Here is a 24,781-nt window from a genome sequence, read left to right as displayed (position 1 = left end):
ACAATTTTATACAGATAATGATATACCTTTGTATCATTTGCACACACAAAACAAACAATTTTAGACAGAAGATTGTTCAGTGTGTTTTCACTTTTATGAATGGATAATTACATACGGTAATTTACTAAACAACAGAGAGAAAGAAAAGTGTTTCAAAGTGCAGTATCGATGGGAAAAATGTAGGAAATCATTTGCATTACAATTACACACCTTTAAACCAGTAAACCTTCTTTTCCTTTACACGGACATTGGCATTCTGTACAATTAAGCATAGTCTACACTTTGTAAAACTTGTTTTCAAATTCCAAGATTGTCACTGTTTAAAAAAGGTTGTGCTTGTTGAGGCTTTCCATCCGAAGATTTACTGTAACTGCCCCCAGTTGTACCTCAAATAGCCACTCAGCAGCACAACATTTTTGGTGGCAAATTAAAAAACCCAGCAGTTAGCAAACAAAGGTTTGTTCCAGACTACTATAAGCCTTAGAACTCATGAGAAGGTAACAAATATAAACAGGTATCTTTCCATTAAGACTTTGCAGGGAAAGTGTTTGTAAGACTCCGTGCAACAGTAGAGTAGGGCATTTAGAGGTAATTTATGCAAGCAGTAGATTTGAGATGCACCTGGATTAAAAATGCTCTTCGAAATGCATCAGTGATTTTGACAGTGGTTAATAATAATAACTGACATGACAGTAACCAGACATGATCAGTGATGTTGTAACTTCCATTTTAAATGTTAGGGTTGGAACATCTGATGTAGGTTGCCTTAATTTTAATGTAATTGTTAAAGTTCTAATTGAAACATATAATTTATGGCAATCAGTTAAATGTAATTTTCCAGAAATTTTCCTCAGAATTTCCATGTCATCTCATCATTATGTTATTAAATCCTCTTTGACAATATTCTATATCTCCATCAATTTACAGAACAATTCCCATTCAACATAATTAACACTTAAATTAATTTCATCTACAACAGATTTTGTCCTACTTGTACCTAATTTGATGCCAGCTAACCTAGTTTATCTATGGGAAACAGAGCGAGTACAGTCCATAGAAAATCAATGGCATATTATACTCTGTGATTGGAGCACTATAAAGATCAATGATGTATTATCCCTGGTTTAACTTGAACCACATAATGATGCTCAGAGAACGAGTGTTGAGTTAATTTAATAGTAAGTATACTGTTTGTTTTGCTAATACTGTGTACACTATTGATTAAGAGAACCAGGTCGCAGACAGGATACAAGTATATAGAATACAGTAATGCTGGTTTACTATGTAGGCCGTTTTTTAACTATAGAAACAATGAAAAAGAACGATTTCTTTTTATTGTAACAAAATCATGTTGCAGCCTAATTTTTACTCAAACTAAAACCATTTAGTGATGGTTCGTAGTTGGTTGTGTAATGATGTCATTATTATCCACATAGAGTAACAGATGCTCGCACCGCGCCATTCAGTGAAATGAAAATGAGACCACGATTGCATTGCAGTTCAACTGACGGAAAACCAGCTTTTACCGGAATGAAAACGAATTAACCAATAAAAAACAATGAATAATTCAAACTGTTTCTTGTACCTGATCAATTCGCTTGCATTACGTCAGCTTACGTCTTTGCATTGCGTCCTATTGGTATAAGTTTTACTATTATTTCATTACAACAATCAATCCGATCACAGTCAGAGCACATTTGTCCATACAATTTTAAAACTACAAAATAAAGTATGATACTTACTAGGTAGGTGTGTATAAAGTTTAAAGTATCATCAGATTTTCAATCTGGATATAAGTTTAAAAATGTGTTGATTGATCTAACATTCAACTTGTATTTTCTTATCAACAAAAGATTTTTTATCAAATAGCGAGGAGGATCTAAACACTTTCCGTTTCAATTGTTTAATAACTTTTAAATATAGAAACCAGAATAGTATCTGATATTATCTTCAGCACGCATGAATGGAGATGCAAGTTGTTGCAAACTATTTAACATCGTTGATGATTGTTGGTGTTTAAAATACCAATCGTTGGTTTATTTACACACCAGTGAACTGTTTGAGTTCTTTTGTGTTCAACGCTAATCAACAGGGTCATTATACAGCCTATTGACAATACAACTTGTTTCCGTTTTCTGCCATTATGAAGAGCTGAAAAAATATCCTGAACTTTACCTTCAGTGTAAACATAGCACATACTGCACTAGTCTGAGTTCCAAACGGAGTTCTGACTTTACTGTAGTAGATAAATAGTTTGGCACAAATGGCGTTTCATACGTGTACTACTTTTTTATCAGACAAACATCTTCTACTACTGTAGAAATAACTACAGACTTGGGGCAAGTCTATTACTGCACACATAATTATGTATTTTCATTAGTGTAGGTAGATCCAAGGGTTGACCCAGGCCTACTAAATTTTTTAAATTACAGTTCAAATGAAATCATACAGAACCGTAGTACAGTAAGTTCACACTGATATTACATTCAACTGTTTAAACTTTGTGTACAGTTGTCCAGGCACAAATATTATGGCGGAAATTGGATTTTTTACTAGTCGCCACTAGGCATACAGAAAGATACAGTAAGACTGGCTTTTACTTAAAAATTGTACTTAACTACATTGAATAATTCCTTCATTCATCAGTGGATAATTACTTCCATTTATTGTCATTTGCATACAAAATATACATAGAAATTATGTGGATACTGGATTTAATTTTTACCTGTATTTATGCATGTTACAGGTACACATGCTGGCAATCTAACTGCAAACTAATCATGTAATATTAAATATGAATATGAATTCTATTAACCTTCATCTTTAGAGAGACAAAATAAATGCTATCGTCATGGAAACATCATAAGCCCTTTAGTCTTCTTTAGAGAATGTAATCAATCAGAACAAAAAAAAAAGATAGTCTGCAATATCAGTTTGTGAATTATTAATAATATATCTTGACATTTACAACTTAATATATTCTATGAAATAACATTTCTGAGAAAAATTAATAATCATCGTCTCAGTGTATTGATATCATAAATTACAAGTACATTAAATATTATAATGCCATAGAAATTTAGGGGATGTTCAGATTTATGATGTTTCAGCATCTGATGATATCATCAAATTTTGTGACTGAACAATCACCATTTTAGCGTACAATGCTGACAAATTTTGTAACTAAAGTACAGTACCACCGTTTTAGAGTAAAATGTTGACAAATGTTGTGTCTGAACAGGCATTGTTTTATCATCTGATGCTGACAAAGTTTTGTGTCTGAACAGGCATTGTTTTATCATCTGACTAGTCTGACAAATGTTGTGTCTGAACAGGCATTGTTTTATCATCTGACGCTGACAAATGTTGTGTCTGAACAGTCACTGTTTTAGCATCTGAAGCTAACAAATGTTGTGTCTGAACAGTCACTGTTTTAGCATCTGACTCTGACAAATGTTGTGTCTGAACACTCACTGTTTTAGCATCTGACGCTGACAAATTTTGTGTCTGAACAGTTGCTGTTGCTATTGTTAGTCAACTGAAACTAATAGTTGAAAGGCTGGTTACATAACCATTACACCAAATTCGCATACACATGGTTGTAGGGAAATTAGCCTAATCACACATGCATTAAGACACAAAAAAGAAAATATATACTGTATATTTTTTTTTTTCCCCCGGTGAAATCTTATGTAGGAGAATTTTACAGTAGGCGGAGGTATGCACTCTCAGAGTGCCGTTCTAGTTACCAAAGCTGTCGATTTACAAATAGCGTGATATGTAACTGTAACTATTGCGATTTGATCTTATTTTACATATCTATATTATCTTTTTAAAAATAACTATCCTAAAAAAGTCCCTTTTTGTTTCATTACAATTAATTGCTCCATATACGGTAAATTAATTGAAGGATTGATTGTTATCTTCTGTACAAATGAAAGCAACCGATGGTTTTGAAATTATTTAAAAGGTCATAGTAACTACAGTATTTAATCACTGAAAATTTCATGGAATCAAGTGAAGTTTATCCAGGGTTGCTCTGCTACAAATATGAAGGATATTTAACAGGTTAGAAAATCAATAACTGTAATACAAGATATTGATTACCAAGCCTTGAGTCTTATACCCAATTCACACTTTAAAACATAATTTTCGAGCATGTGCAAACCACACATTACACCTTTACCAAAGCACTCAGAGGACACTTAATCAAATGGTCAGCATTTTATTTCTTTCTTCTTTCTTTTATTACCCATAAATTGTACATAATTTACAAATGCATACAAAATGAATGGGAAGAGTGTGTTCATAGTTGAAAGATAATGTTCCACAAAGCAGATTCTAGTTCTAGTTTTGTGCCACACTACAAATTAACCATAATGTACATTTAAGACAAGGAATGACCTGGTTTAAATGTTAGTACATGTAATTAATATTAACAAGGAATAGCGTCTTCAAGTACTACAATGGTTTTACGATTAATGGAAAATTGAGAGATGAAATAATAATCTAAATATGTATTTAATTAAAATAAACAAAGGTGCCTGTACAGTACATACAAAGAAATGGAACCACACAGAATTGCATGTAGTTAGTATAAATGAAAAGGCCCATTTTGAATGGACAGAATAATTAAAGAAATGAAAATATCCGACACAGTTTGTGTTATACTGAGTTACCAGTTACTGAAAACACAGAGAATTAAAAATTGTCATAATAAGATTAAGAATCTTTTTTGTGCCCACTGATTTTCTGGTGTAAATAAATCACGGATTAGGGAATGTCATGGTTCTGTAATAATATCATCATGCTCACTCACTCTATGTGTCACTAACCAAATTTAACGATCATTTATAATAATTTATATATAGATACAGTAAGTTAACAATGTTCTTGTCTTATGCAAGTACTGTAGCTTTGTTCTGGATTTAAAAGCTTTTACTGTAACAGTAGGTTCACGGATCTACAGTTTCCTAAACGCTAAACAAATCTTCAACATTTTTTCAGTAAAAATACATTTCGTTTTGCAGTCTAACAAATGTACAGTAAACTGTAGGATGAAATAAAGATAAGTGTACTCTATAAATTGTCTAAAACTATTTACACTGCGAATGAGAAACACTGATCTACAAATTATTTTAGGTCTACTGTACTACAAATATTACATTTATTACTTATTTTCCTCTTACTTAGGATTTTTCTTTCTGACTCAGTAAGGTAGAGGTTGCTTAACACGTTTATAGGAAGGAAGTTTAGCTTGATATAGGCCTGCTAGTGTAAGTCTACGGATATGACCGCTATTGCTATACACTCAGTGATGTCATCATGATGTTAAATTTTAAAACACGAACTGTAGATCTCCCATCTGTGTTACTTACAGGACTTTACTAACTGTTTACATACAGTAACTAACTTTCAAAAAACTAATGGTGCGTTCTCAGTGATGTCATCATAATGTTAAATTTTAATACGAACTGTATAGATCCCCCATCTGTGTTATACTAACTGTTTACATTATACAGTAACTAACTTTCAATGAACTAAGGGTACGTTCTTAGTGATATCATCATGATGTTAAATTTTAATATACAAACTGTAGATTCCCCCATCTGTGTTATACCAACTGTTTACATTATACAGTAACTAACTTTCAGTGAACTAAGGGTGCGTTCTCAGTGATGTCATCATGATGCTAAATTTTAATACACAAACTGTAGATCCCCATCTGTGTTACTAATCCATACAATAACTAACTTTCAATGAACTAAGGGTGCGTTCATACATCACGTTACTGGAAGCTTGAGGGGATACACTAATCATACATTAACAGTCCTAAGCACTTTTCTTATTTGCTCTGGTAAACTTTTAAGGTTCGCCAAGTGTACAGATATAATCCTCTAGCTTCTTGTTGACCTTCTAAAATGTAAACAATTAATTTATGCAAAGAAGCAAAGTATCATAATCTGAATTTTAAAGAAAATTCAAAGCTTATATTTGTGAACAGGTTGGAAATATGTATTTTAAAAATAAGAAAATACTAAATACTAGTATAGTCATGTACTGTATACAAAGTGATTTGCTTGCTACAGTATTATGAAATGGCTTCTAATGTACATCAACAAATAATTTCACCTCAAGAATAAACTGAGATCAAATGTGCAAACTGTAAAGGCACTTGTACTACTTTAATTAAAGTTAAATAACGTAACGTTGTAGTGGAGTTGTACATTTTGATACTAGCCTTCTTTTCCTAAGGTCCTGGGTTTAATCCTGACCTAGCTACAGGGTTGTAAAGAAACTTTTAAAGTTTTACTAATTTATAAGCATGTATAGTTTATCCATCCAATATGTAACTTTACTTGCTCACTGGATGTCTATGAGTATGAAAACACTTGAAGCAAAACATATTTAAAATCCTTACTTCTACCAGGTCATTAACATTATAAAAGTGTAAAACGTATCAATAGAAATGAACATACAATTCAAATAATGTATAACAAAATGAAATGAGGCATAATGTGTTCCTTAGCAAAACATGCATTCAGAAATTCTTCCGAGGGCATTTTGGTAAAGTGCATCAAAATGTCAATGACAGTTGACACACACTATTAAAATTGTCTTGTACGTTCAACCCGAAGCAATTGTATAATCACACATTAAATATTCAATTTTAATTTGCAAGAAAAGATACGAATGGTTAGTATCTTTTTACTGTAGATCATATTTTAAAATGCAAGAAGCCTCAATTACTACTGTAGTAATACCCAATGAGTACAAAATACTGTAATTTAAAAATTAAAATTAAGTAAAAATGATATTTTAGGTTTTTAGCCTTTTTTTAGCGATATTTAATACATTGTTTGATACATTACTAAAATTATACTGATATTTTTGTGGATTTTTACTTTTATGTTGAACCAAAGAAATAGTACAAGTAAAGTAAAAGTAATAGTACACAAAAGGATGGTACTACGTACTTGAATTTTGACCATCGAGCAAAGTAAATTACTTTGCTTGGTGTGTGCCTGGTCGGTAGCCTGTGCCCGTCGGAAATTCTGAGTGCCAGGCCGACTGGTGTGGTGAGAACTCTGGTAATAATTAAGCTGTGCACACCCTAATGTCGAATTTTGGTGAGCGCCAGTAGGCGGATCAAAACAATTGTGATAATGTGCTGTTCAACTTAATATGTCCTATCTTTTGCATTGTGATTTTAAATGAATTTAGGAAGGCCCCAGTAGGCTGGAGATTCGCATTATTTTTTTATCATACTGTACAAAATCAACCAATCAAATTGCAAGATTACAGTATGTTTCAATGCACTGTACAGTAAATTAATGGTGAATTCCTTCAATTCAACAGATCCACAATAATACTGTTTTTCTTTATATTTTTAAACTTCAAGATGGTCCCTAAAGCTCCTTCCATTGAGGTGAAGCTCTTAACAGGTAACCAAGGTTACAAGTAGAGATAAAAATGGCTATCTGTCTCATGTCATGCTTTACTAGAGAGTGCTTCATTACAAATGTACAGTTACAATGTGTAACTTAAATATATTACAACTTCAAGGCTACGTTGTATGCATTACACTGTTACAGTTTAAAATTTTATAAGAAATCAGAATAAAAGGATCAAATTAAATAATCAGTACAAAATTACTGTGTATTCAGTAATGTAAATCAACCAAAGTTCCTAGATAAAAAACCTGATTTGCGTGTGTGTGAAATTTGTACGTTGTTTCGATGAGGTTTGCTATGTTTTTTGGAGGTTTGCAAGGTTTGCTGTGTTTAACAATACCGAGTAAAGTCTTGAAGTACTGAATCACCATAGCATTTATTTCAAGCAAATCATCTAAATCTAACTACAGTATTATACTGTAGCCTGACTTGGGATACAGTACAGTATGCTAGCTTGTGTTCTAAAGTATTCTGTTCAAAGAAAGACTAGCCTAGCCTGATTTGTATTGCCTGAAGGTTACCATTACTTAGGTGTTAATCCACTTCAATATGTAAATTAAATTCTGTGAGTCATTCACAAAAAATACAAACTTTCATACTACACTTGAGAATAAAGTACAAATTCTATGATCTGAAAAAACAAACAGCAACAGCAATATTAACAAAAATGAAAGAACATTTAATTGCTTCCCAGGTACTTCTCAAGCTACAAATAGACACGAAATTGATGCTATAGTTCATTAACAATAGGTTTCATAAATACTCAAAACTATACAGTATACTTTTTATTGGAAATATAGGGTATCAACAGTACTGTACATGCACTGTACTAATAATAATATCTGTATGTTGAATTAATAATGGAGCTGTGTCTGGAGCCTTCAACCTTATTTCAGCTACAGGTACAGTGTACTGTACATCATGTCAACCAACAAAAAACTTATTTGCTTGTGGAAATGTTTCCCCCTTTTTGTCCCCCAATATGACCATCTCTTTTTTTAGGGAAATTGACACAATATGGATTTCCGTATTATATACAACAAACATTATCGTCTCAAAGCACTGTGGACTTTTGTTTAAACTAACTTTTCAATTACTGTACATGTGCTTTTCCCGAAAGGGCCATGCATGACGGTGCTGTTAAACACCGCTATTCATCTGTCCACGACAGTGAGTTAGTAACTATACAAAGGAGTAACCCTTCTGTATACTTGTCTCGAAAAATGTACTGAGGTTCAATAAAGTGCACATGAGAAGTTTGTGTACACTGGACCTATCTGTATACACTTATCTGAGAAAACTCATTCTAGAGTACTACAGTACCAGAACCAAGGAGTGAGTGAGACTTAAACCCTTGCCATTACTGTACAGTACATTCTTCACAATCACTCCTTTAAAAGTCAGCAGGTCTAAGAATAGACAGTGGTCTTATCATTACTGTAGAAAACTATAACAGAACAGTTTTATCATTTAGTTAAAATTCTATATTACAGTACTGGAGGTGCTGGAGTGTAAAACTCGGAAACAGATGTTGCAATATGAAAATCATTCATTATTGTAACCATACAATTTACAGAGATATTTTAGGAATTTGTCAAATTACTGTCAACATGATGAGTCAATGGAAATATTGAGATGAATATTTTGCCATCCACAATAATGTCATTAATTCTTGCCATTTTTACAGTATACTGTACTGTACAGTTTCAAAAATTTCTTTAAATTATTTTTAATATTTATAAAAATACATAAATAATTCACAAGTGAATAATGGAAAGAGTGCAAACAAAGATGTTCAATGTTTAAATCTTGTATCACGTACTAACATGTACTGTAGTACTACAGTTCAGTCAGTGTGCAAACTATTGATTCCAATATAAAGGATGATCTGCTCGTGACGTAAAGCTTACAGTAGCCACAGAACTGTACATGTATTATATAGTCCAAATTACCAGACACATACAGTACAGATACAGTTACATAAAAAAATCTCAAAATTTGATAGAAATTATCAATCACAGTGCAGTACAGTACTTAACAGTAACTGATCTGTATGAAATGAAAGACTGTTTACAGTACTGTATCATTATGTCTAAGTCTACTACTACTGTATGTCAGTACCAATAATTAAGTAACTACAGTACAGTAGTATAGTGTGACCTTTGAACTTTTCTTGCATCTTTCGTAACTGATTAAACTCTTGGTTTGAAGGCTGATGATAGTTTACCACAACATTAATTTCATGTTTTCTAACATTGTGTACAGTAGCATCTTTATTCTTAATTGTACACTGAGTAATGCAGTCAGAAGAAAGCCAAGCTCATGAATTGAATGTACAGTAAAACTGTAATTGTGTTTTTCCGAGGTTTCCCATAATGAAAGTCTGTTGGTGTTACAGTAGTATTTATCTTTAGGCAACATTTCCACAGTACTGGTGTTCAGTAGTATAACAGTACTAAGAACCTATACTACAACACTACATTTAAAAAGCTCATGAATAATTCATGTTAATCATAGTTGAAAGAATGTTCACCTTTCATCATGACATTAACTGACAGACTTTACAGTATGGCAATCTTTGAAACACTGTTCAACATACAGAAAGTAACTGGTACTGGTACTGGTTCAAATAACCGTCTCACAGAGACATCTGGTAGCCATTGACTTAAAGTTGGCATTTGGATGTGTTACTTTTAAATGTAGGCCTACAGTATGAGAGTGACTACTACCAAATTACACAGTCACAAAACAACTTATAAACAGTTCATATATACAGTTAAAACATTGCTGGGAATTATAAATTTCTGTTGAAGCAGGCTCTAATGAAGTTGCATCTAGTAAGTTGACTTTGTTGTACAACTCTATCAAGTATTGATGGTATCTTCCGACCTCTTCGTTTACTTTGGGTTGTGTGAAAAGTAAGAATTTTTGTAGGATCTTCATTTTCTTTTCTAATTACATGTCCGATCCAGTTGAATTGTTGCTTGTAGACATATTCTTCTAGCGGTTGACAGCCAGTAATTTTGTAGAGATCGTCATTATCAATAACGTAACGCCAGTCTATATAGTTTTCATCTGTTTCTTCATCTGAGGATATGTCTACATGGTTTGGTGGGCAGACTCTTTGAAAGCCATTCACTAGCATTCTTCTTAGGAACTGTAATTCTGTACTGAAGTACAGTTTAATAACTTTATCAAAATTAACCTTATGAATAATAGGTTGCTAGCCTTTGAACTACAGTCTGGATGCCAAACATGCTTATTACCATAATATATAGCCATATCATTCATCATGACATTACAGTACCTGATAGTTGTCAAGTAGAATCATTATGTACTGTTTGATTAAACTGCCACTAAGCATACACAGATTAAAACTCAACACACATTGTGCAAGCTTCAACAAATAAATTATAAATCTATGACAAAGTGCTTTCATACAATAGTTCGTTCACTTGAAACTACAGTAAAATAAAATCATAAAAGAATTCACTTTGACTACAACGTTTGAGTGTGAAATGCATTTCCTTTCAAATCTGTCATTCAATGGAATTATGAAACTGATTCCTACTGTACTGCACTTATAGTATATAACAGGTAGTAGGTAACAGTATTAGTAGGAAGTCAACAGGGTGTGTGTTTTCAAGGAAGAAATGAATAAACCTTAATAGTAACTACAGTAGGCCTACAGTACTACTGTAAACCACTGAATCTTGGATTTTGTCTTACCATTCTGACCGTCAATAATTGACCAGACAAAAAGATTGCCTTGTGGATTTAACCAAATCTGCATTCTTTCTCACTTCTCAAAACTTTCTCCTACTGTATAGTAAGACTTGTACTGTATGGGCTTTCACACGGCATGGTTCTGGTCCGGCGCCAACAAATCAAACGTCAATATGTTTTGTTTTCAAGCGTACTAAAATTGTACAATATTTTTTTCTTTTCGTCCAATCAGCATTGACCATGAATGACCTCGCTTGACAACGGATAACCGAATTCGTACTCGAAGTGAAAGTAGCTTAAATCATAGGTTTCTTGCAAAAAATACAGTAGTGAGTTTTCGCATTGGGAAGGTAGAGTAAAAGAAACGATAATTAAATACTAAAGACAAATCTGTGTCCAAGCCTACTACTGTATCTACCATACTGTACAGTATGACTTTAGACAATTTCATCTATTAATTTAATATTAATCTAAACTTACCTCAATGATGAGACTTTACTTTAAAACACAGACCTACAAAAACTGGAATATAATAAATCACTGAGAGAAATCCAAGTTTACAAGAGTGCCATCACACTGTGGGTACAAAACAAAAAATATTTTTATTTTTATGAACAGTACATCATAAACAGTACTGTATACCTTGTAAAACAATAATAACAATAATAATGAAGTTTAGAAACAAGTTAATTACAATATGATCATGTTTCTTTCCTTTTTAATTGAGGAAGTTAAATTAACAATTAGCAGAACCATCAATTAAAAGTACAGTGTTGAACTGTGTGGATGATATATGCAATTTTTACAGTGACCATACTGTACTAATAATGAAAATAATTTGAATTCAATTTTGTAATGTTTTTTCCTTCCAAGTATTTTGCTAAATATAGAATAGTATGTTTTTCAGATTGAATCTTTCTTACATAGGCAATAAGCCAACAATGGGAAATGAATGTCCTTCTAGACTTGAGGTCATCAAAGGGACATAATATAAGAATCTTAAACTTAGTGCCAAGTGAATAACAGTCTGAATACCGCACAGTAAAATTACACAGACTTTAGGGCTTGATAGAAACACAGTAATCAATAACACAACCTCCCCTTGGTCAGATGCCCTACTCTGACGTAATTTGTACTTTATACTACTGTACTGTAAGTACATTGAGAACATACAAGTAATTATCGTGTAGGACTTGAACCCACGACCTCCAGATTACTAGCCTGGAGTCCCACCTGAGAGTTACTTGAAAATTTGTTCACAAGTGTTCTCAATGTACTTTACATCAGAGTAGGGAAAAACATCTGACAAATTAATACTCAATTACTCCTATTGTAGAGTAGCTAATTAGCTACTCTACAACAATAGTTAAACACAATTTCACAACCTCCCTTGCTTGAAAAATATTATTAAACCTTGATTGAAAGGGTGTTCGCATGGGGTTTGGGACTGGGTTCGGTAGTTGCTGATTGAAGGGGTTATCGCATGGGGTTGTTTAACTTCAAACACTATAATACTGTTTATTTCAATAATAATTTAAATTCCATTTAAACACCAAAAAATGGTTGGGTCTCCCTTTTCGTACGTAGGTTCTACCTTTTCGTATAGTTGGGTCTCCCTTTTTGTATAGCATTAGCAGAGTCTCCCTTTTCGTACGTACAGTATGTAGGGTGTCCTTTTTCATATTGGTCTTGGGTCTCTGGTCTTGGGTCCCGGGTCTCTGGTCCCTAGTTTCGAAGCACCCGATCGTCAACAGTAGTTGACCTAATAAAAACATTCTTGTTGGAACTGAAGGGCCCATCAAGAGTTCTACTTCAGAACATATCATGACTCATGTACAAAGTATTAAACAACTTTACTGTGTTAAACTTGTCACGTGTAAATATAACAGGATGTGGTATTATGGTATATTTTATCTACATTTCCTGTTTAAATTATAACATACTACCACAAATGCATCAACATTGACCATGTTTTGTGTTGAGTATAAAAATAGAATGACCAGTAGTCAAATAGTGATAAAGTGATAGAAACCCAAAAGATTCAAAATGTTCACATGGAACAGAACATATTTTGTTATACCTGGCATATTCACGGCTTTTACAACTTAATATTATATACCAAAACAACTTTAAGTCCCTCTATTGAAGTACAGTACTATACATGGCTGTCCCCCTTTTTCAATTGATTGAAAGATAGTCACCATTTTTCCAACAATTGATTCCAGAGCTAATTTGCGCCGGTGACGCAACATTTTAATAGCACTTTCCCAAAGGGAAAAAATGTCTTGATTTAATTTTCAAAAACTACAGAAAAAAAGGAATACTGAACTGTATGCACTGTTAGTTCAATACAGTAATTTGTTTTACATTACAAAAATAAAAAGATAAAAATCGTCAAACTCGGCCGACGAACGAGTCAGCAGCTCAGACCATGGCATTAGCTACAGTAACTGTTACAAGATACTGAGAGTCTACGACAGGTTGCGTATCACCACACAAAGGATTAGAATGTGAATGACATTAAACAACACTAAAGCTCTGTCTACACTATCAAACTAGTTTGTGCCCAAATATGGTAGTGATATGACATCATAATGGCTATATACTGTATGGGTACATCACATTTTTTTGTCACATAAAGTTTGATAGTGTAGACAGCTTAACTGCAATTTGTTCGCATAGCAAAATCAGTGTACAATATACCATGTGTGTAAGAATTACTATTCTGTGTAGGCCGTTTGTGGGAGAACAAATCCAAAGACTACTGTAGGAAACAAAATTAGTTTCCACAGACAACATCCACTGTGTACTGTTTACATCTTAATCTTGACAAGGCCAACTCCCAAATTCCCTAATTTGTGTGTCAATTGTCATTAAACAGTTTTGATAATATTTACTCTTTTTATGATCAGTGCAATCTTCAAAGTTAATATACCATGGGAATCAAAAGTAGAAAAATAGCATCTGAATCATCAAAAACATGACCTCTCTCATTTGGATTAAGATTTACAGTTACTGTATTTCTTGACTGATGATATCAAAGTCCTCATATGTACAGTAAAGCTGTCTACACACTGACTATCAAACTTTATGTGACAAAAAATGTGATGTGCGACGCCCGTACACATGATGATGTCATACAGTATCACGACCATATTTGGGTATATCACTACCATATTTGATAACATCACACTTTTTTTTTGTCAAACTATAGTAGTTTGATAGTGTAGACAGAGCTTTAGAATTCATCTGAAATCATTATTATCAGTATTATATTTTTACAGTTAACATGTACTGTATGTGTGGTAATAATTTCATTCTTATAGCACTTCATGCTCTAAGCCTTTAAGCGCTTTCCGGTCATTTTGAGATCATACACGAATGGAAACATAATATCAGTCTCGGTGAAGTTTGTGTTTTGGTCTTACCAGGTACCCATTTATACACATAAGCGGAGAGAGGCAAATGTAAGTGTGTCTTAAAAGGATACAAGCAATGTGACAAGCGTTGGACTTTAACTCCCAATCTCACGTTCAGTAGTCCATCAATGGTTTATCCAGGTAAGCTAGGCACGAAATAGACTATGTCACACGCCTTTTACAGTACATGTTGTATCAGTAAAATACACTCAGGTGAACTTTCATCAAATTTTTGATTATCAATTATTTGTTATTTATTTACAGTGGATACTACTGATAGTATCTAACCTCTCCCCACTCATTTTGATACTCGGGCCATGTGTAATGTACATTATGGATAGTGTAAGTTTGGAAATTTGTATCGAACAACTTGTATCAAATACAAACTCTCTCTGTGTCAGTGTTTCTTTTTTTAAAATGATTTTACTGTACTACTGTAGTATAGCAGTATACAGCAGAAATCTAAATATTAATGAAATTAATCTTTAATATTTTATTATTTCTTAAACAAGATGAACTCTATCGGTAAGCCAAGTAATATTATCATTAATATTACAGCCTGACTGTGATGGTGAGTCATCGACATAATTCAATTTCACTAGCAGACACGACTCAAAATATTAATTGAAATTGAAACTGATTCATTGGATAAAAAATAAAGTATCATTGAAAATTAAAAGAAAAACAGCTAAATACCTGTAATAATATTATTTTGTTGTTTTAAAACATTTTCTATTTGTTTTGTAATGTATTGTTACTACAGTATGTTGTATTCCAAGCAATACAAGATGGAAGGAAGGTTTTACTGATTTACAATCCCAATTTCTAGACTGTTCTTTGAATACAGCATACAGTATACTTGCTACTGTAGCTACAGTAGAGTACAGTTAGAAGTTTAAGTCTGTTTTTAGGCAAATTTGTTCACATGAATCTTTAAAATGCTTTCACAGAGAAAACATCACAAGTTTTTTTATTTGCACGATTGCTCTTCTTGAGCTCTGATGGATACTGTAAGATGCTACTGTAGGCCATGGAGGAATGCTTAGGCCTAGTGGAAAACAGGCTTCAAGGACACATTTTTAATTTGATTAAAATCATTATTTGTTTCATTATACGATTTAAGCTATAGTTATCCTAGGCAGCTCTACAGGTAGGTAGGCTTAAACAAAATGCCATGGCTAGGAATATGGATACCATATCTTGAAGATCGGGTATCCAGGTTTAGATACTTAAAAAAGGAAAAAAACATCCCTCTAGGCAATGGTGAGAAAAAGATGATGGCGAGTAAAAGAAAAAATAAGAGAAAATATATTTCTTGGAATTAGATACCGACGAGTTTGAACTCAGAACATCTACTGTACATTCTCAATCCATACACTCCCCAGCATAAACAGTGTTGTAACACTATACCGTTCAGCCATCCAACTTGCTTGCAGAACAGAATGCCGTTGATTACATCCAATCCGATTTACATACTATAGTTACACAGCGCCCTCTATAATTACCGTACCTTTAGTTTTTAGAAGTATGGATATGATATGGTACCGTCTCTAGACATTCCGTACAGTCATAAGCAAAAATATCTTACAACGAATAGTAGGATGATATTGATATAGGCTTGCCGCTTGGACTAGGCCTAGGCCTAGTAGTAGTAGGCTATATCAAGTACTACTAGAAAGTATTAGGCCTAGTAGTACTGTAGTAGGGCCAGGGCAATCTATCAATTACAAAAACTTCAAGGAACATGTCAAGGACAACACAACAGACATGTCGGCAAGGATGGGTAAAAAAAATGATGATTAAATTATTAAAATATTAAACATAGGGCTTAGCTTCCTAGGCTTTCCTACCCACAGGCTACAGAACCTAGCCTAATTGAAATATTGAATGCTATACGCTGCCTGGTTTTAGCCTACTAACTTAGGCCTACTACAGTACTAGGCACCACCTACAGTATAGCCTACCTAGCCGGCCTTTCATCAGGTTACAATCACACGAAGTCGAAGAATGCAGGCCTGGCAGGTAGGCCACCAAATACACACAATCTTCCATAATAAAAATCAATACAAACAGACATTGAGTACTACGAATTACTCTATGATTATTTGAAATATAAAATAGAGCCTATAATTATACTTACTGAGGCTATTGGATAGTAATTCCAAACGACATAATTCAGTTTCCGTACAACAAAACGTCAATATCAATCTAGCCACACAAACCCGGGTGGTGGTGAATTTTAGTACACACGACGAACACCATCGACACCGCCACAAACTCTAGCTAGCTGTTTTCGACCTTCTACATTTCTTTTCAAAGAGGGCGCTGTTTACTCCCATTTTTTTTTTTATAAAAGGTTTTCATGCATGGAGTTATAAATTAAGGCTACCTCATTTTGATAATAATTAAATACATAAAATGCAGCACAACTATATGAGTTTAACGACAACCATTACAATATGACATGCATATGCTATTATTTTAATTTTTAATTGTTACATAGGACATCACATTTTAAAGCTTTGCTTATAGTGATGGCCGATTCAATCAATCAATATATAACTTTTGCTTATTGTAGCCATGTTCGTTAATTTTTGTAGGCCGTTGCTAATATACAGTAATCTTCCTAAACACTATCTGCTATTTTTGATACTTACAATATCATATGTATTCATCTTTTCCATTGATTGTAAACCTCTAATGAAACTTTGTATTTATTCAGTATTTTATTATTCAACTTCTTTTTCCAATAATAGTCAATATAAACAATTTTATTATTATCATTACTGTAAATAATCATTGTATATATTTTATAATTAATATTTTTTTTGTGTGTAAAAGTCACTGTAAATACACGTTGTTATGGTTACCATTATAATACCAAAAAAATGTACGATTGATTAAATAAAGTTCACATATATCTTAATGTTATTAGAAAAAAATTGTACCATCAGATCTATTTAATAATTAGACTTTAGGTTATGGTTCGGGTGAATCTCTACGCATATCCCCATCATCTACAGTGAACCAACCCATGACATACCCACTTATTTCTGACAATAGTTCTTACATTTTGATGTCGTACAATAGTCCAGTACTACTGTATTGCTTTTAATTTACTAATCGTGATATATCACTGTTATATTTTATTAAATTATTCAATTATACATAAAAAATACATTTTTCAGCTAAATTGCACTTTATAGCAAAAAAGGATTAAAATGAAAAAAATAAACACACAAATTTAAATCATTTATTAACCGTACTATTACTAAATTTGACTAATCTTGTGACGCAGTGTTACATTAGTAACAACATTTCTTGAATGTTGTTGAGCAGCAGCAGCAACTTGTCAATGTATGTTAAGTATGTTACGTTCAATAATACAATTGAGTTCTTCAAGATAAACACTTGACCCACAGATATTTGGGCCAGTCCAAGACAGAGGTGCTACCTTGTATTATGGTCTAATAGTAGTAAATATGTATCTCCACTTCTTCACCGAAACTTAAAAGGGAAATTCTTGAGTTTTGAATCAACTGTTTGTTCGATTTGTTTGCTCAACTCTTTTGTCCAAGACCAGCAAACATGTTACTACCACGAAGATTAAGGTTCATTTCTGAAAAAGGTGAAATAGAAAATAAGAATATAGTCAATAAACACATTTCTTAAATTAAATGTTTCAATGTAACCCAAATCAAAAACACAGGCATAGAATAGGTTCATTCCATATGAAATTACTGTAAAACCTCGAAAAGAAGCCCATGGGCTTCTTTTTTTCAAGATTACTTTTGCAAACGAAAGAGCTTCTTTGCGAAATGAATGCTGTAAATTGTGTGAGCTGCATTTTTTAATTCATTTAACATTAATAGAATACTAGATATCTGGAAATTGTGAGCCAATTTCAATAAAAGGAGAATTGTGACAGCACACTTGAATATTCAGTTCACTATAGAATAGTCACCAAACTTAAGCTACCACAGTATTGCTTTAGTGTCACTGTGTTAGTAAAGTTTGTGAGCATGTGCATTTGTGTGTTACGCTTGATTGCTTTCATACTTTTAGTTTACTTATTTTTTAATGAATGTATTTGTAGAATTGTCAATTTTTATGACTGGAGTGTAAGGAATACTACAATTCAGCCTTTGTATTTTTGTGTTTTACTGATTAAAGATACTGAGATATAATAATATAATTGAACTCTAAAAAAAAGTCTTACCTTGCATGAATAACTTTATATAAGAATCTCTCTCCGACTTTTTAAAGTTAAATATTACAACCAAACTGAATCGTCCTTCTAACCTTGTTACGAAATATGTCATTGATTGAGTCTGATAAGAAAAAAATATTATAATTCAAATTCATGTTTTTGGAAATAAAGGTACTGTTATAAATAAAGATTTATAGTGCAATCTCAACTTTATTGTACATAATGACAAGTAGGTGGTGGGAAATAAAATAAAAAACAAATGATATGTCATGGAATTAAAATCCTGACAAATTGCAATCTAGTCCTTGAACAGTTACAGTACAATGCAAGGATGTGAAAAGATGAATGGGGGCTGTTTGGTGGCAGCACTCGATACGAAGGGACCCTTGGTATGTGTCGTCCACACATGTGCGCAATTCAGCTCAGTAGGCTGCAAGTCGCAGGTTATTTCCCCATTTACATGTAAGCACTCCACAAGTAATTTGACCAATCATAACTCAATGAATTATCCAAACTATTGCTTGTAAATTCACTATGTTGTGCCTAGGTCGTGCCATGTGAGCCCTTGGCAACAGTAATAGAAGAGATCTTACCTTATCAAATGAGTAGATTACTCTGTCTAAGTCTGTCAACTCTGCTGCTTTACTGTTCAAAAGCATTACAACCATTGGCCATAACTTAATAGGTGGCTTCTCCTACAAAAAAATGATTACATTTCTTAATAAAAATGAATTTTTAAATAAATATATAGTCCATAGTAGACATTTATACACAAATTACAATACAATAAAGGGTAGTTCTGGGTTTAAAATTTCTATCGTTAATTATAAAATAACACCACCACATATTTTTCTCTTTCCAAGATATTTGCTTACCTCAGGATATGAGAAGATTGCAGGGTAGCTATCTAGGCCTGTAGGTACCTCATGTGGGCTATCTGGATGGTGGTAACCATGTCCTTTAAACACATCCTTAGCATTGTTTGTATCGTACACTAATGACACATTCATTGCATCTGCCTTTTTGTGAAATGCAATTATTCTTTATTGAAAAAAAGAAAGTAATAAATGTGGTTTTATTGATGTTTGCCCTACTCTGATGTAACTTTACACAGTACATTTGAGAGTACCGAATAGAATATTTGGGTAGGACCCGAACCCATAAAACCCAGATCACTTTGCAGTAGCTGTTTATATGATACAGTTAAAACAATAACATATACAGTAGTATTATTATTTCACTTTTGCATAAAGCGGCATTCACATAACTAGTGCTAGTTATTGTAGTAGGAATTCACAAAATTTACAGTTCTAATTAGAAAAGAAGTCCCCCTCTTTAGTTTGCAAATAAAAGAAGCCCACCCAAGAGTACTCAAAAAAGAAGCCCATGGGCTTTTTACAAGGTTTTATGGTATCTAGTTAAAAAGTCATCCTTTACCAAACCAATACATACACAAATTAAAAGTCTTTTTTGAAGGAGGGAGTGGGGGGAAGTGTAATGTTAGTACATGTATTTAGGTTTGACCCAACCCAATAAATATAACATTATTATAAAAGATAAGATGTGGTATATAAAATTTAAAAAGTTCAAATCACAGTAACAAGATCAAAACAGGGCTATTATTTAACAGCAGTAATATATTAACATACATACTTTGCTCGATAGTCAATCAGTAGGTTTGATAGATGACCTTTGAGGTCAGCCTGCTTGCATAGACTTCCATAGAAATATAAACTAAACTAAAAAGACAAAATGTGATACATTACAATTGGATACATAAAATAAATTAAGGTCAATCTTTTTGATTTTCAGTTTATTTATTTATTGCAGAGAATGTGCATCGCCATTTCTTCGCATTATACTATGGATTCTTAGTCGGTTATAGTTTACCAATATGGCACGGCCTTATTAACTGACTGTTTCTGCCTTTACTATGAGGTTATATGAGGATATCTGAGTAGGCGGGAAAGCAATAGTGATTGTAAACATAATCAATGTAAAATGCCTAGATGATGATGAAGACAATTTATGTCAAACAAGCAGTTGTCAAATTATAGAAGCAACATGACATAACACATGCACTTAATAGCGTAAATGATTTCATTGCTACATAAATTTATGAAATGCTCTATCACTTAATCTTTTAAAGGATTCAAGTGAGTGGGCTAAAAAAAGGCATGGTAAATCTGTGATTGACAGCATTGTTAGATAATAATAAAAACAATCTAACCTTTGACACCTGGGCTGCTTTGAACCTGGCAAGCCATTGGTAGAGGGGTGGCACTCCTACTGTTTTAGATGGGATTGCAACACCAGACTTTTTACCCTAAAGCACATAACACAAACAATTAATTTAATGTCTCTGCAGTCATACAGTAGTGTGATTTTGTAATCTAATAAAAATGTTTATCTTTTAATGGTAAACATTTAAAAATAGATAAAATTAATAAATTATAATAATAGTATGTAATTATGTAATAGTATTATAGTATAATAAGTGCATGTGTGTTCGTCTTAAGCACTTTTATTATTATTAGCTAAAAATGTCATTAGGTGCACAAATTTTAAGAAATGTGCATTAGTATATGTTTGTATAGTTTATCCATTTACATTATAAGCTGAAGAAATTGGAAGAAACACATTTTGAATGTTGCCAAGACAACATAACTTTGACACAAAAGTTAATGTATTGTGTCTCCAGTATGACATACTGTACCTCTTTAAATCTAATATTAGCACCAAGATTCTCTAATTTACTGTGCACGTTGTGAAGCTGTAGTAACGTTGGTAGGAACAGCCAATCCAGCATATGGTGATGGGCCTTAAGCAAGCTCTGCAGCACCTCTAACTCTAAAGTAAAGCATTGTTTGATTGGGCTTAGCAAGGGGTGATGGAAATGATCTCCATGTCTGTAGGGAAAAAACATTATCGATTTTGTTATTTTATTATTTGCCTATATAAACATAAAAATCTATTGAATAAATTGGCAGAGAAGAAAACAAAACACTGTGAAGTAAGACCAGTTAAATATTAAGATTAAAAAGTATCAACAAATACTATAATATCATTCTGTATACTATACATCTTTTTTTAATATACCAGTTATATAGCTGTAGCTAAACATAGTTGGGGATGTCTTTGGTTTTCAGGTATATTTTGATTTAGCAGAGGGTGATGAAATGCAGATGGAATATTCCTAGCATTTGTAGGCCTACAGGACGTACTAGCTTGGCATAATTGTAATGAGTTTGAGGGTGATGAAATGCAGATGCAATATTCCTAGCATTTGTAGGCCTACAGGACGTACTAGCTTGGCATAATTGTAATGAGTTTGAGGGTGATGAAATGCAGATGGAATATTCCTAGCATTTGTAGGCCTACAGGACGTACTAGCTTGGCATAATTGTAATGAGTTTGAGGATGATGACTATTTTATGATGCCTTAATAATGATATATTACATTTTAAATATGTATTTAAAAAACATGTTTTTTATTTTGAGAATTACATACGTGGCAATGAGACGATCCACAATACTTAGGAGCTCTCCATAGTCTACGTCCGTTCTCTGATTCACCATTGGACAAAGTTTGTCGTAGCTAAACAATAGATCAAAACATAATACAGTATTAAAATCTCACAAACACAGTCCAGTCGTGATTTTTGTTTTCATGGTGTTTTGAACCTCTCAAATCGCCCCAAATAGCAGGAGTATCGTAATCCTCTCTCACTAAAGTGTGATTTCTTCCAATTATGTCGGATATACAAAAACAAAATTCGGAAAGCAAATTGAACCCAACAACTCCTTAAAAAAAACCTGATAAAAATTAACCAATATTATGGCCAACTAAATACATGTAACCCAGCGTTCACTGCTCCTACTTACAATTCTACTGTTTCAGCCCGTGCTTCGCAGAAATTATGAATTTGTTTGCATATATGAGATAAAAAAGAGTTGATTTGTTGCACCGACCCAGGTTGACCAGGTCCATTTAGCTCAAAGCTGCTCAAATCCGTTACTAGACCTGTGTATGTCAACCTCATTGATTGCTGCAATAAAAAGAATCTAAAAGGTATTGTATTGTTAAATGATCATTAGGATGGGGAAATAAGAATTTGATAAATGAGAATGAAACAAAATACTGTGATCCACTAATCTTATTAATAATATTGCAGTAATTATTGTAGTATTAAAGTAATTTAAAAAAACATTTTTTCTTGAAAATGCCAAATCATTTACCTGAAAAACTGTAATTTAAACGCAAAATAGCTTTTGATTAAATTTAAACCATTTATTATTTCTTTTATAAGTGAAATAATTTTTTTTAAATGGAAATGAAAAACTTGACTAAAACTGCAAAATGGTTTATTTAAGTCTGATTTACTAATCTTCAGTTTTTGGGAGATAATTCATTTTTAAGGCACTTTTTTAATCTATGCATTTAAGTTAACAGATTAACATCACGTTGAAATCCAATTCCAAAATCCTAAAGTACTGTACACTGTTTTTTTTGCAAAGATTTGTGGGGCTGGAAACCCTTTTTAAAAATTATGAGACCACAAGTAAAATAGTTGAATAGAGTAAATGTATCTTTGTATGGTTTTAAGTTTTTTTTGTGTAAATTTTACTTTTTTTATGCAAACCATCAATCAATCAATAACAATTTGTTTTCAAAAATAAAGAAAGTATTAAGGAACACTAATTTCTAGCTGAAAAAAATCACAATTTTACTAAGCCAATACTTCAAATCAATTGCTGTGGAAAACTACTGTACCTCCTTTTTACCAAATAACCACTTGGGGTTTAAGTATGTGAGAGATGCATAGTTTTTTTCTGCTACTGCTAGTCGTGACAGCATACTCAGCATGCTCACCCATGTTGAGGAATTAGACTGGCTTCGAACCACTTCCCTCTCCTTTTCCTAATATTAATAAAGAAGAAAAACCATACCATAAATTGTGTGTAGCCTAGTTTTGTTTATTACAATATACTGTACTATCTTAGTGAATTTTTAACAGGACAGACCAAAATTAGCCATTATTACTGTTCTGTAGGATGTTGGATAGAACAAGGCAATTGGTTTGGAGCGAACCGACCACAGACACAGGTCTATAATTAATGTCCTTCATGCACCTTTACCAACAATCATGCTAGTCTAGGTAGTAAGTAGGCCTAGCCTAGGCCTAGGCCTAGTAGGCCTAGCTTTTTTGCTTACCACTAGTTCTTTTGCCCGGTCATAATTGTACTGTCCCAACGCCACAAAGTATACCTCAAGAATAGATTGTTCAGGTACGCATGTGGACTGGTGTTCTGAAGAAACATTATTTGTGTTAACTGCCATAAAAACCAGACGATGTTAATTTATTAATTTGGTGTGTTTTCTTAAAAAACGAACATATGTAAACATGCGTCATATTTGTGTTTTTTCGTTATTCACACACAAGGTGAATTGTAATAAAAGAATATTTAAATGACGCGTCAGTACTTTTTATAACGCACATTGAAGAAGCGTTTTACCGGCAGCAACAACACACGCCGAGAACAACGTCGAGGTATATTCAGAGCGTCATTCTGGCGACTGGAGCATCCTCTACTTTTCTACGAAGCGCCATTTATGCCTTTATTAACTTCAGTAATAGAAATTGTACTACGGTAACTGCTCAAGTGGACCCAATTTAGCACCAGGGTAGCACAGTGATATAAAATAGAAATAAAGTCACTAAATTTTAACATCTTTTCGTATGTTAATACACTGTGCTCAAGTGGACACAATTTGGCGCCAGTGGAGCACAGTGATATAAAATAGAAATAAAGTCATTTAAGTTTCAATATCTTTTCGTATGTTAATACACTGTGCTCAAGTGGACCCAATTTGGCGCCAGTGGAGCACAGTGATATAAAATAGACATAAAGTAATTTAAGTTTCAATATCTTTTCGTATGTTAATACACTGTGCTGTTTAAATGTTTATT

General features: G+C 32.9%; 2 protein-coding genes across 7 annotated transcripts in view; both read right to left on the bottom strand.

Annotated features, from left to right (window-relative positions):
- LOC144841544 (tyrosine-protein phosphatase non-receptor type 4-like) overlaps positions 1-16,862 on the bottom strand; it is a 64,412-nt gene extending 47,550 nt beyond the window's left edge. For all 6 annotated transcript variants that reach the window (XM_078697933.1, XM_078697936.1, XM_078697935.1 and 3 more), the window contains exons 1-2: positions 16,740-16,862; positions 11,661-11,756 (exon numbers count right to left, since the gene is read on the bottom strand). The gene's annotated coding sequence lies outside the window, so the exon portion shown is untranslated. The remainder of the gene's footprint in view (positions 1-11,660; positions 11,757-16,739) is intronic.
- Positions 16,863-17,145: 283 nt separating this feature from the next.
- Positions 17,146-24,195, bottom strand: LOC144841558 (KICSTOR subunit 2-like). The gene is made up of 11 exons (XM_078697959.1): positions 24,025-24,195; positions 23,584-23,730; positions 22,695-22,858; positions 22,321-22,407; positions 21,526-21,718; positions 21,040-21,135; positions 20,463-20,548; positions 19,685-19,850; positions 19,403-19,504; positions 18,819-18,930; positions 17,146-18,218 (listed from the first exon to the last, which is right to left on the bottom strand). The coding sequence occupies exons 1-11, from the start codon at positions 24,148-24,150 to the stop codon at positions 18,160-18,162; spliced, it is 1,338 nt and encodes a 445-aa protein (XP_078554085.1). The 5' UTR covers positions 24,151-24,195; the 3' UTR covers positions 17,146-18,159.
- Between the last annotated feature and the right edge of the window lie 586 nt (positions 24,196-24,781).

This window comes from Antedon bifida, chromosome 4 (assembly GCF_963402885.1).
Source record: "Antedon bifida chromosome 4, ecAntBifi1.1, whole genome shotgun sequence".
Lineage (NCBI taxonomy): Eukaryota > Metazoa > Echinodermata > Crinoidea > Comatulida > Antedonidae > Antedon > Antedon bifida.
This window is presented reverse-complemented; position numbering and strand designations above follow the sequence as displayed.

What these genes read in the sequence shown, in the direction of transcription:
- LOC144841558 (XM_078697959.1), bottom strand. Translation starts at nt 24,150, where the DNA reads ATGGCAGTTAACACAAATAATGTTTCTTCAGAACACCAGTCCACATGC. An exon ending in AAGCAGCCCAGGTGTCAAAG is followed by an intron (nt 20,549 to 21,039) that starts GTTAGATTGTTT and finishes TTGTCTTTTTAG; the next exon opens with TTTAGTTTATATTTCTATGG. An exon ending in CTGATTGACTATCGAGCAAA is followed by an intron (nt 19,851 to 20,462) that starts GTATGTATGTTA and finishes TTTTCAATAAAG; the next exon opens with AATAATTGCATTTCACAAAA.